Raw genomic sequence first — 13,193 nt, forward strand, 5'->3', positions numbered from 1 at the left:
CTCCTCCCTCCCCTCTCCTTCCCTCCCTCCCTCCTCCTCCTCTCCTTCCCTCCCTCCCTCCTCTTCCTTCCCTCCCTCCCTCCTCTTCCTTCCCTCCCTCCCTCCCTCTCTCCTTCCCTCCCTCCCTCCCTCCCCTCTCCTTCCTCCCTCCCCTCTCCTTCCTCCCTCCCTCCCCTCCCTTCCCTCCCTCCCTCCCTCCTCTCTCCTTCCCTCCATCCCTCCCTCCTCTCTCCTTCCCTCCCTCCCTCCTCTCTCCTTCCCTCCCTCCCTCCCTCCTCTCTCCTTCTCTCCCTCCCTCCCTCTCCTCTTCTTCCTCCCTCCCCTCTCCTTCTCTCCCTCCCTCCTCTCTCCTTCCCTCCCTCCCTCCTCTCTCCTTCCTTCCCTCCCTCCCTCCTCTCTCCTTCTCTCCCTCCCTCCCTCTCCTCTTCTTCCTCCCTCCCCTCTCCTTCCCTCCCTCCCTCCCTCCCTCCCCTCTCCTTCCCTCCCTCCCTCCTCTCTCCTTCCCTCCCTCCCTCCTCTCTCCTTCCCTCCCTCCCTCCTCTCTCCTTCCCTCCCTCCCCCTCTCCTTCCTCCATCCCCTCCCCTTCCTCCCTCCATCCCCTCTCCTTCCTCCCTCTCTCTCCTCTCCTCCCTCCCTCCCTCTCTCCCCTCTCCTTCCCTCCTCCCTCCCTCCCCTCTCCTTCCCTCCCTCCTTCCCTCCTCTCTCCTTCCCTCCCTCCCTCCTCTTCCTTCCCTCCCTCCCTCCTCTCTCCTTCCCTCCCTCCCTCCCTCCCTCCTCTCTCCTTCCCTCCATCCCTCCCTCCTCTCTCCTTCCCTCCCTCCCTCCTCTCTCCTTCCCTCCCTCCCTCCCTCCTCTCTCCTTCTCTCCCTCCCTCCCTCTCCTCTTCTTCCTCCCTCCCCTCTCCTTCCCTCCCTCCCTCCTCTCTCCTTCCCTCCCTCCCTCCCCTCTCCTTCCCTCCCTACCTCCCTCCTCTCTCCTTCCCTCCCTCCCCTCCCCTATCCCCCTCTTCCATCCCCCCACTCCCCTCTATCTCCATCCTCCTTCCTCCCCCTCTCCCCCCCACCCCCCTTCTCCCCCTCCTCCACCTCCTCCACCCCCCTCCCTTCGCTGTCAGGAACACAGACACTGACAGACAGAGAGTGAGAGACACACACAGAGACAGACAGAGAGATAGAGACACTGACAGAGACACACTGGGGGGGGCCATCCCAGCATGCTGTTGGAGGACTCTCGGTGCTGCAGTCGGTAAGTAGAAAATGTTTTATTTATTGATTTTTTAATTTTTAAAATTTTTTATTAATATTTTTTGATTGATTCATTGGTTGATTTATTGATGTATTTATTATTTATTATTGATGATGGCTCTTTATTTGTAAAACTGAAGTGTTTAATGTTTGTAAATTTCCCTTTAAACCCCCCCCCATTCCCTACGCCTGATTTGTAACCTACGCCTGATTTTTCTAAGTGTAGACAAGGTTTTTCTGCGCGTACAAAAATCTACACTTACTCCATTCTAAGTTAGTTTGGAGTATGTTTTCACTGCCTAAACTTTCAAAACGGGCGTAAGTGGCCGGACAGGCCCCCTTTTGAAAAAAAAAAATCTGTTCCAAACTGAAACTGTTCTGACTGACTACAACTGGAGCAAACTAAATGCCGAGAATTGCAATTTCTAAGATACTCCATTCTAAACCAGTTGCTCCAAAAAAAAGGAGCAACTCAGGCCGAAACTTGGCCCCAATGAGTGGTTGAGGCGAATAACATATATAAATTTAAGGGGAAACTAGTTAAACACATGAGGGAGAAAGGAATAGGAGGATATGTTGATGGGGTGAGATGAAGAGGGCTAGGCAGAGGCTCTCGTGGAGCAGAAACACTAACATGGACCTGTTGGGCCGAATGGCCTGTTTCTGTGCTGTAAATACTATATAACACAGTGTAACTATACATAATAGTTTTTCTGCAACCATTGAAGTTCATTAATAAACATCTGTTTCCAGGTCTATTGTCTATGGTATTATTTACCAGTGTTTCATTTAACTTCTGAAAATTTTCCATTTCGGTTTAACCTTTTAAATTTCTGCAGTCAAGTGATGTTCTTCAGCGGGCCAGGAATCAGTCAAAGCTTTTCAATTCATATTAAATTATGATTCTTCTGGTTTGTTTCCGCTGCACAACCTCTAAATAACACTTGTTACCCTGGACTTTCCACTGCCAGGTGCCCATTGTTGTGGCAAAAATTGGGTGGCTGGTAAAGAAAAATAGGTGGGGCATTCTGTCCCACTTTGTACCCTGATGTATTTTCCAGGCAGGTGGGGCCAGCGGTAGTGGAGCAGGCAAAGATTTAACAATTAAGAAGGTGGTGCAGATGAAAGTGGCCATTTTACTGCCTTTCCTAGCGCAATAGGCAAGGGGGCCCTTCCATTTAGGAACATACCGCCCAGCAATGCTGGATGCCTGGAACACAATGGCATTCCTGTGGCCCAGCATTGCTAAGGTATTAATGATAGCAAATGCGTTCTATGATATATTTCCATATATGATTTACAGATGCATACTCTTCATCCACTGTCACTTCTGAAAATGGTCGCAGATATTGGGCAGCTGGATGAGTGATTTCCCACCAGAATTCCTGCTCTCATCCACCCTAGATCCATCCTGATTGTCCATCTGTCTGGACAATATATAGGATTACATAGGATGTACGGCTCAGAAACAGACCATTCAGCCCAACCAGTCCATACTCCACTTGAGCCTCCTCCTGTCTTTCCTCATCTAAAATCTATCAGCATAACCCTCTATTCCCTCATAAGCTTGTCAAGCCGCCCCTTAAATGCATTGATACTATTCGCTTCAACCGCTCCCTGTGGTAGTGAGTTCCACATTCTCACCACTCTGCATAAAGAAGTGTCTTCTGAATTCCCTATTGGATTTCTTGGTGATTATATGGATGTTTATGTCAATAATAGAGAAACTGTGGGGGCGAAATTACCCAGCGCCCCGTTTGCAGATGGAAACCCAGACGGGGAGGGACATACTGCACCCGATGTGGAAGTCTCGCCCCGACCTGCAAAAAAAAATTGGGGTTACAGGAAGTGGAGTGCAATGTCGCTCGCTCCACTTCCTATTGGGATGGTATCCAAGGCGCTAATCCGATGCGATCGGCAGCGCTGCATGCTTCTCCACATAGCACTGACGCGTTTCAATGCCCCTCCCCTTCTGTTAAAGGAGAGGGTCCCTACACATTTTGCCGGGCCTCTGATGGCCTCCTCTGGGCTACCAGGGTAGCGTGGTGCTGAGGCCACAACCCGGCACCCAAACAGAGTGCCAGGCTGCACCATGGCGGCCTGGACCACGCTACGGAGACTGAAGATGGGCCAACTGGTGATTCGGCCAAAACGGGAAAATGGCAGCCCGTGGCACAGCGCACCGTTCCTTTAACTTCCGCCTCGCGAACGGATATCGGCCCGATTCGCGACCCACGAGGCTGGCACTGACACCCCTCGTGGCAGCCTTGTGGGATACTGGCCAATTTCCACCGTGGGCTGGAAAGGAGTCTCCGCGGGGTTCGAAGGCGTTGCCACACGTGGTGATGGCGCCATTGCCGGTTGTGCGGCGCTACAAACAGGGCACGACGCTATCCCTCCGCAACTCTGCGGGAGCCAATAGCGCCCCCCCAAACCCCCCCCCACCAAGATAAAAACAGATTTGCGTCCCATTACCCATTAGCGCCCCCCCGGAGTCGCTAATGGGAGGTGCACAACAGGGGAATTTCAGCCCCTGTGATTCTGCACAATTTACATAATGACTTCAATTAACTTTTATTCTTTAATATCTATCAACCCATGTGCTGTACTTAGGAAAGATATATGTTATTTCTTTATATCCAGTTTCAAACTTAACTACTCTGGTTAACTATAACTCAGATTATCTGCAATGTCCAGCTACTGATTAAATGTGGCAGCTTCATGCCTCCATCTCAAAACACCAGTCATCTCCTCTATATATGATTGCTGTAATATTGTCACTAATTATGCTGATAATTGTATGTTCACTAAAGCGAAATGTCCAAAGTACTGCTGATTAATGTTATGTTAAGGGCAGGCTGGTGCTGTGGACTCCAATCTACTGGGACTAGTATTGATGCTAATTAAATCATTTCACTTATGCCCTGACAAATTTTGTGAAAATCTGCTGATCTCATTGGATCGTTGTTCTTAATTATTGTAAATCCGAAGTCTAAGTTATGAGATTGGATATTTTGAATCTAAGTAGGAAGTTTTGTATTGCCAAGCTAAATTGGTAATCAGGAGCTAATGTTGGGATTGGGCCAAGAAATAGCCTGCACTGTCAGTGTTCATATGCTTTTTGCATTGTGACCCACCCTACTGGATTCCGCTTGGTTGACGAAGTTGAATAATTTTCTTATGCTCCATGAATGTGCAGCAACTCTGAAAGGGCTGCTATGCTTATAGGAGTTCTGCACAGTTTTGAGTAAAGGCTGCTTGTTAGGTAGAAAACAAACATGTCTGGCAGAGCATTGAGAACAGCCCCTTTCACTGAAGAGAGCCTTGAGGCCGAGGTGAAGGTGGTGATGGAGAGGAAAGTGGCCAATTTTGAGACAACGGGAAACTCTCCCAACAATACAGCTGGCTGGCAGGGGATGGGGAACAGAGTCCATTAATCATTTGCTCTGGGCTGGGGCTACTCCATGAGCATGACATTGTAAATCAGCCCTTGGCCACTAATTGGCCACTGGAGAAAGGAAATGTTATTTCATCTCTTGGAGCTAGATTTCATTCATAACTTAATTAAGTGATTTCAAAATTCTCATCCTTGGTTACAAATCCCTCCATGGCCTCGGCCCTCCCTATCTCTGTAATCTCCTTCAGCCTCACAATCCCCCCCCCCCCCCCCCGAGATGTCTGCACTCCTCAAATTAGGCCCTCTTGAGCATCCCTGATTATAATCGCTCAACCATTGGTGGCCGTGCCTTCAGCTGCCTAGGCACCAAGCTCTGGACCTCCCTGTCTAGACCTCTCTGCCTCTCTACCTCGCTATCCTCCTTTAAGACACGCCTTACAAACTATCTCTTTGACCAAGCTTTTGGTCATCTGATGTAATTTCTTTTTATGTGGCTCGGTGTCAAATTTATTTGTTTTGTCTTATAACACTGCTGTGAAGTACCTTGGGATGTTTTACTATGTTAAAGGTGCTATATAAATACAAGTTGTTGTTGTTCCAATCCTCTGGGCCAACCAAACCCTAGAGACTATGACAAGGACAATAGAAAATATGTACAGCATAGAAACTTGGGATAATCTATTAGTGCTCTACAATTTTACAATCCTGGACTGCTAACTTTTGTGGGAGTTTCAATTCTGACATTCAGATGTAAGTTTAACAGAGCATAACAAAAACCCAGTGGCTTCTGATATTACTGATTAACAACACATTCATTTTGTCAATTAACTATTGTGATACTGTTGTACTTATTTGTATTCATTTATTTTCTTTGTTTTCAGAGTTCAACCCCAAATATCTCATAGCGGTTCATCCAGTAGCCGAGCAGACCAAAGCTGCCTTGGGGAAAAAATGCAAAGGTTTCAGAATTTTATTTCTTACTCAATTATGTCTGAAATTGAAATTGATCCACATTCTGTTCATTTTATATAATACCCTCTTTCTTTCTTTGCCGCTTCTGTACAAACTTGCACACATACACAAAGTATAGCAGAAGCTTGGTTGAGCTTTATATAAAATCAAAGCTAACTCTCAAATATTCCAGTTTACTTGAGTTTGAATGATACTCGTGAAATTCATGTGCTTCAATATCAGGTTTAATTTATTGTTCATTACCAGATTACCAAAACATTTTGAGCAATATAGATTTGAAATGGTAAATAAAGCTCTTCATATTAGTTTATTTAAAAAAATTGTTGGATTTACTTAACTATTGCATGCTTTGTGCATTCTTTGTTCACTTGTCAGTCTCCAGCACGTGCCGGTGAGTAACGTGAAAGCTGTTAGATTGTTTTTTTTCTTACATTAGCAGTCTTTGTATTTGTGAAGTGCTTAAAATTAGAATGCACTCTGTCTGGACTCATATCGCCCACCTCTTCTGCTTTTGTTGCATATTTCTGCATCACGTGTTTTGTTTGGGCATTGGAGTGGAAAGTGGCTCTTGGAAGCATGTTTCCCCAGGCTGGGAAGTCTGGAACCAGAGGTCACAGTCTCAGAATAAGGTGTCGGCCATTTAGGGCTGAGATGAGGAGAAACTTCTTCACTCAGAGGGTGGTGAATCGTTGGAATTCTCTACCTTAGAGGGCTGTAGAAGCTCAGTCGTTGAGTATATTCAAGACAGAGTTGGATAGATTTTTGGATATTAAGGGTAACAAGGGATATGGGAATAGTGCAGGAAAGTGGAGTTGAGGTAGACAATCAGCCATGATCTTATTGAATGGCAGATCAGGCTCGAGGGGCCAAATTACCCACTCCTGCCCCTAATTCTTATGTTCTTATGTTCTTTCCTTGATTCCCCATGAGACAAGTGATAACTTACATCTTCCTTTGTTGGGTCATACGCTGAATTGTCTTTGCTGTTCATTATGGTCTGTGTTGTAACTAGCATTGTAAAGTTTGCACAGCTGGAGAGGGAATAGATTTTGAATATTTGTATGTTAACATCGCTGACAGTTATTTCCGGGCTGTGGCTTTCAGTAATTGTTCCCCTAGTAGTAATTTTACTAAATGTAATGTTAAAATTTTGCTGTTCCCAACATATATCCTGACGAAGGGTCATCGACCCAAAACGTAAACTCTGCTTCCTCTCCACAGATGCTGCCTGACCTACTGAGATTTCCAGCATTTTCTGTTTTTATTCCTGTAGCATTCAGCTTATAATCTTTATAATCTTGTATGTTCTGCCTACAAATATGGTTCCCGAGAGGAACTAAATGGACGTCGATTTTTAAATCTCAATTTACAATACCTGTACCAGCAATGTTTTATCTTCCACAAATCAAAAACATTCCCAAAGTTTCTAACTGTTTATTTAGATAACTTAATGCATTCAAAAATATATTTTAAAATAATACCAATCTGGTACAGAATGCATACTGTTGCTCTTTGAACACTTCTGGAATTACCACAGCATTTACTGATCATAACAGTATCATTGATTCTCACTTTTAAAGAGATTTTGGAGTCAAAATTGACCCTTTTTGTGACGCCCGTTAGCATCGCCCAGGGCGCGAAACACTTTTTGCCCGGGGGGGTGGGGGGGCACTACTGGCTCCCGTGAAATAGCCCGTGAGTTTCTGGAGGCACTGCCATGGCAACAGCGCGCCTTGCGGGTAACGCCTTGGGCCGCTGCACAACCGGCGATGACGTCATCACCAAACTCCACAACCCCTTAGTGCCACGCGCCGACCCCTTTATTCCCCCGCTCCCCCCGTGAGCAGGTGTCAGCACCAGCCTCACGGGTCGTGAAGTGGGCCGGCATCTGCTCGCAGTGCGGAATTTAAGGGCGTGATCGCCATATTTGCGGTTTTGCCAAATCAGTCGGCCCAAATTCTTTCCCCTTGCATGGTCCTGGCCGCCGTTGTGCAGCCCGGCACTCTGTTTTGGGTAACGGGCTGCAGCCCTGGCACCACGCTGCCTTGGTGGCCTAGTGGAGGCCTTCAGATGCCGTGCAGAGTGCACAGCGGCTCTCCCCTTTAAGCAAAGGGGAGGGACGTTGAAATGCGTCAGTGCTAGGCAGAGCATCCGCGTAGCGCTGCCGATCGCGCTCCATTAGTGCCGCTGGACCCGCCCCAAGAGGAAGTGAAGCGCGCGAGATTGCGTTCTACTTCCTCTGAGGGTGGTAAGGCCAATTCCGTGGCCGGGGCGGGACCTCTGCACTGGGCGCAGGAAGTATCACCTCGAGCAGGTTACCGCCAATCGGGCCACAGGCAATTTCTCCCATTTTGTTCTTTATTTTAAGTTTTTCACTTGGGGCTTCTCCGACTGGCAGGAATTGAAAGAAATCTAACACATTTCACCATACTTTCCATTGGTTCAAATTTAAAATTTGCATCCTCTTGTTCCATCCTCTTCATGGCCTTGACCCCTCCCTACCTCTCGAGCTTCCTCCAGCAATACAAACAACCCCTCCAAACTCTTCATTCCTTTGACTCTGCTCTCATGTGCATCACCCATCATACCACTATTGGTGGCTGTGCCTTCAGCTGCCTAGGCCCCACAGGTGGGCTCAAAGCCTCCTTGATAAAGGGCAACAACCACCCCCCCCCCTCGACACATGGGAGTCCCTGGCCAAAGACCATCCTAAGTGGAGGAAGAGCATCCGAGAGGGCGCTGAGCACCTCGAGTCTCGTCTTCAAGAGCATGCAAAAACCAAGTGCAGGCAGCGGAAGGAGTGTGCGGCAAACTAGACTCCCCACCCACCCTTTCCTTCAACGACTGTCTGTCCCACCTGTGACAGAGACTGTAATTCCCATATTGGACTGTACAGTCACCTGAGTACTCACTTTTAGAGTGGAAGCAAGTCTTCCTCGATTTCAAGGGACTGTCTATGATGATGAGAGCCGCTGTGCACTCTGCACTCTGCACGGCATCTGAAGGCCTTTTTGCCCGGTGGCGACCCCTTATGCACCGCGGCGACCCATTAGCACCCCGCGGGGAAAATGTACAGTAAAATGTACTGTAAATTATACTGTAAATTTATTACTGGGCAGAGAGATCTCAGTGTGGGGGAGATGGCTCATCAGGGGAGGGCAGCAGCAGCCAAGTCCATGGCACCATGGGTGGCTCTGCTGCGCAGGAGGGCAGGTAAAAGAGTGGGAGAGCTATAGTGGTAGGGGATTCTATTGTAAGGGGAACAGATAGGCATTTCTGCGGCTGCAAAGGAGACTCCAGGAGAGTATGTTGCCTCTGTTGTGTCCTTACACACTACTATAAATTCACATGAGGCACATTCTGCAGACAAAGTCACTCTGTGACCTAACATTTATTCACAGGACCAAGAAGTGCAGACCCTGCGTGGGACCTCCCTTTATATACCTGGATGACCAGGTGAGGAGTGTCTCCCACAAGTTCACCCCCTGTCGTCAAGGTGTGCATTTCTTAGGTGTATACAGTATGCAGTGTTGTTACATGAAGGTTACAGTTACATGAAGGTTACATACATGACATCACCTCCCCCCCAACGTTTTGTGGGCTCAAAGATTAAGTCTTTCGGGCGGTCGACGCTCTCTCGTGGAGCGCTGCAGTTGGGGCTCTGGTTGTTGAGCCTTGGCATGCATCTCTGTCCTCTGTGGTGATTCCGGCCTGTCCGGGCTGGCCGCAGGGACTGTGCATGCTGCTGAAAGTTCTTGTTGCTCATTCACTGGCGGCGGTGTGGGCAGCATCTCATGATCTTCCTCAGGTTCCTCAGTGTCCAAGTTGAACCTTTTTTTACTTGGTCCAGATGCTTGTGGCATATCTGTCCATTGTTAAGTCTGACCACTATGACCCGATTCCCCTCTTTGCCAATTACAGTACTCTCAAGCCACTTGGGCCCCAAGGCGTGATTAAAAACAAATACAGGGTCATTGATTTCTATACATCTCCGCTTTGAGTTATGGTCATGGCACTCATTTTGGGACTGGCGCTTGCCCTCAATAATGTCTGACAGGACTGGATGAATGAGGGACAGCCGAGTTTTTAGTGTACGTTTCATGAGTAGTTCCGCGGGCGGGACTCCCGTGAGCAAATGCGGTCGGGACCTATAGGCCAGCAGGAGGCGCGATAGACGGCATTGAAGGGAGGGTCCTTGAATCCGGAGCATGCCTTGTTTTATGATTTGGACCGCACGTTCCACCTGGCCATTGGAAACCGGCTTGAACGGTGCTGTCCTGACATGTTTGATGCCATTACCCGACATGAACTCCCAGAATTCATAGCTAGTGAAACACGGACCGTTGTCGCTAACCAGGATGTCCGGCAAGCCGTGGGTCGCAAAGACCGCACGCAGACTCTCCACAGTGGTAGATGTCATGCACAAATTCAATATGATGCACTCGATTCATTTCAATACGCGTCAACAACAATGAGAAACATTTTTCCCATGAACGGGCCCGCGTAGTCTATGTGAATACATGACCATGGCCTGGTGGGCCAGGGCCAAGGGCTGAGTGGGGCCTCCCTGGGGGCATTGCCCAGCTGGGCACACGTCGTGCACCTGCAAACACAGTGTTCCAGGTCTGAGTCAATTCCCGGCCACCATACATGTGACCGGGCAATGGCCTTCATTAGCACGATGCCTGGGTGCTCGCTGTGGAGTTCCCTGATGAATGCTTCCTTTCCCTTCTGGGGCATGACTACCCAGCTGCCCTATAGTAGGCAGTCGGCTTGGATGGAGACCTCATCCATCCGTCTATGAAACGGTCTGATCTCCTCAGGGCATGCTCTGTGTGCGGGCGCCCAATCCCCAGTCAGGACACATTTCTTAATCAAGGATAGGAGGGGATCTCTGTTGGTCCAGATTTTGATCTGGTGGGCTGTGATGGGGGAGCCTGCGCTGTCAAAAGCATCGACAGCCATGACCATCTTAGCGCTTTGCTCCGCTGCCCCCTCAGTGGTGGCCAGTGGAAGCCTGCTGAGCGTGTCAGCGCAATTAAACTAATTGGTTTAAAATATTTAATTCTGAAGTCTACATGGTCTAGTCATACGCAGCCAGTGTGAGAGCCCATTGCTGTATGCGAGCTGACGCATTGGCATTGACAGCTTTGCTGTCTGACAACAGGGATGTTAACGGCTTGTGGTCCGTATCTAACTCAAACCTTCTGCCAAAAAGGTACTGGTGCATCTTTTTCACCTCGTAGACACATGCGAGTGCTTCCTTTTCAACCATCCCATATCTCCTTTCTGCTTGGGAGAGCGACCTGGAGGCATAAGCCACAGGTTGGAATTGGCCCTCATCATTACTCTGCTGCAACACGCACCCAACCCCATAGGATGATGCATCACATGTCAAAACCAATTTCTTACACAGGTTGTACAATGTCAACAGCTTATTCGAACAAAGCAGGCTCCGCGCCCGATTGAACGCCCGTTCCTGATAGTCCCCCCAAAACCAATCGCAACCCTTATACAGGAGCATGTGTAGCGGCTCCAACAATGTACTTAAGTTCAGCAGAAAGTTCCCGAAATAGTTCAAGAGTGCCAGAAATGAACACAACTCCGATGTGTTGCCGGGCCTGGGCGCACGACGAATCGCCTCCGTTTTGGATTCGGAAGGCCGTATCCCGTCTGCGGCAACCCTCCTGCCCAAAACTCGACCTCTGGGGCCAAAAACACACACTTGGACTTCTGTAGTCGCAGGCCTACCCGGTCTAGTTGGCGTAGCACCTCCTCCAGGTTGTGGAGGTGCTCCTCGGTGTCTCGACCCGTGATAAGGATGTCGTCCTGAAATACGATTGTTCCAGGGAGCAGGCTTTCCACGTTCCTTTGAAAGAAAGCGACTGCTGAACGAATGCCAAACGGACACCTGTTGTACACAAACAGCCGCTTGTGCGTGGTGATGGTGGTCAGTAGCTTGCATTCTTCGGTCATTTCCTGGGTCATGTAGGCTGAAGTGAGGTCCAACTTGGTGAACAGCTTGCCGCTTGCCAGCGTGGCAAAAAGATCCTCCGCTCTCGGAAGCGGGTATTAGTCTTGTAGTGACACTCAGTTGATAGTGACCTTGTAGTCGCCACAGATCCTGACCGAGCCATCTGTTTTTAGGACAGGGACGAGGGGCGAAATTATGCCCTCTCTTAGCAATCTGTCCAACTCACTCTCAATTTTCTCCCGCATCACATACGGCACAGCTCTGGCTTTATGGCGTCCGGGGTGATGCGTATCACAACTTTGATACCTTTGAAAGTCCCGACACCAGGTTGAAATAGTGACTCAAATTTCTGTAGGACCTGTGAGCATGAACTTCGCTCCACAGATGAAATGGCGTGCACATCCCCCCATTTCCAGTTCATCTCAGCTAGCCAGCTCCTCCTCAAAAGCGCGGGACCATTTCCCGGGACAATCCAGAGTGGCAGTCGGTTCTCTGATCCATTATGTGTGACCACCAACATTGCACTGCCTAGCACTGGGATGATCTCTTTGGTGTACGTCCGTAATTGCGTGTCAATGCGTTCTAGTTTGGGTCTGCTAGCTCTGAGTGGCCATAGTTTCTCGAATTGTTGGACACTCATAAGTGACTGGCTGGCTCCTGTGTCCAGCTCCATGCATACCGGGATGCCGTTTAATAACACTTTCATCATCATAGGTGACGTTTTTGTATATGAGCTGTGGATGTTTGCCACCTGAACCCGCTGAACTTCAGCGTCCATTGCTGTGTCCCAAGCATCACCCTGCCTTGCAGACCCCTCTTGTGGTTCATCTGCCTTGTAATTAGCCTCGCTGCGGGCCTCCTGCACATTCTGGCTAAATGTCCACTGAAGTTACAATTTCTACAGATGAATTGTTGGAACCTGCAGGTTTTTGCAGCATGTCTGCCTCCGCACCTCCAGCATGTGCCGAGATTGTTGTGAACAAAAGGGCTGTTATCAGGCATTCCTCTCTGATTGTCTCTTTGATTACTCTTGAGCACTCTGTTAGTGGGTGTCAATGGCCCCATCCCGTGATTGTCCCTTGTGATGGTGTAAATGTCCATTTAACCTGCCATTGTCTCTGGTGATGACCCACCCTAGAGTCTGTTACTGCCTGGGTGGTGTCTAATTGCCCTTGCCTGCCTGCGGGGTTCTGAGTCACATTTACAATGTTAATTCCCTGCTCCATCGCCACGTTTGGAGCAGAGTTGCGCGCGTATATTATCTTCATTTCCTCCTCCCCCGCCATGAAGGTCTGAGCCATCAATGCCGCCGCTACCAAGGTCAAGTCCTTGGTCTCAATTAGCTTTCTGAAAATCCCGGCATGCCCAATGCCCTCAATAAAGAAATCCCATCACATCTCCCCCCCTGCAGGCGTCTGTGAACTTAGAGGCTGGCCAAGCGCCGAAGGTGGCAATAAAGTCCGGTATGCTCTGCCCTTCCCAACGTCGGTGAGTATAGAATTGGTGTCGGGTCATGTGTTTACTGCTCGCCGGTTTGAGGTGCTCACCGATCAGTTTGCTGAGCTCCTCAAAGGTTTTGTCCGCTGGCTTCTTGGGTGCGAGCAG

General features: G+C 48.9%; 1 protein-coding gene across 1 annotated transcript in view; it reads left to right on the plus strand.

Moving 5' to 3' along the window:
- The window catches only part of LOC139275552 (target of Nesh-SH3-like), a 198,151-nt gene that overhangs the window by 142,236 nt on the left and 42,722 nt on the right, over positions 1 to 13,193 (plus strand). Inside the window, exon 5 of the mRNA XM_070892720.1 lies at positions 5,524 to 5,601. Coding sequence (XP_070748821.1) covers positions 5,524 to 5,601 — 78 coding nt within the window. The remainder of the gene's footprint in view (positions 1 to 5,523; positions 5,602 to 13,193) is intronic.

Source organism: Pristiophorus japonicus, chromosome 11 (genome assembly GCF_044704955.1).
Source record: "Pristiophorus japonicus isolate sPriJap1 chromosome 11, sPriJap1.hap1, whole genome shotgun sequence".
NCBI lineage: Eukaryota > Metazoa > Chordata > Chondrichthyes > Pristiophoridae > Pristiophorus > Pristiophorus japonicus.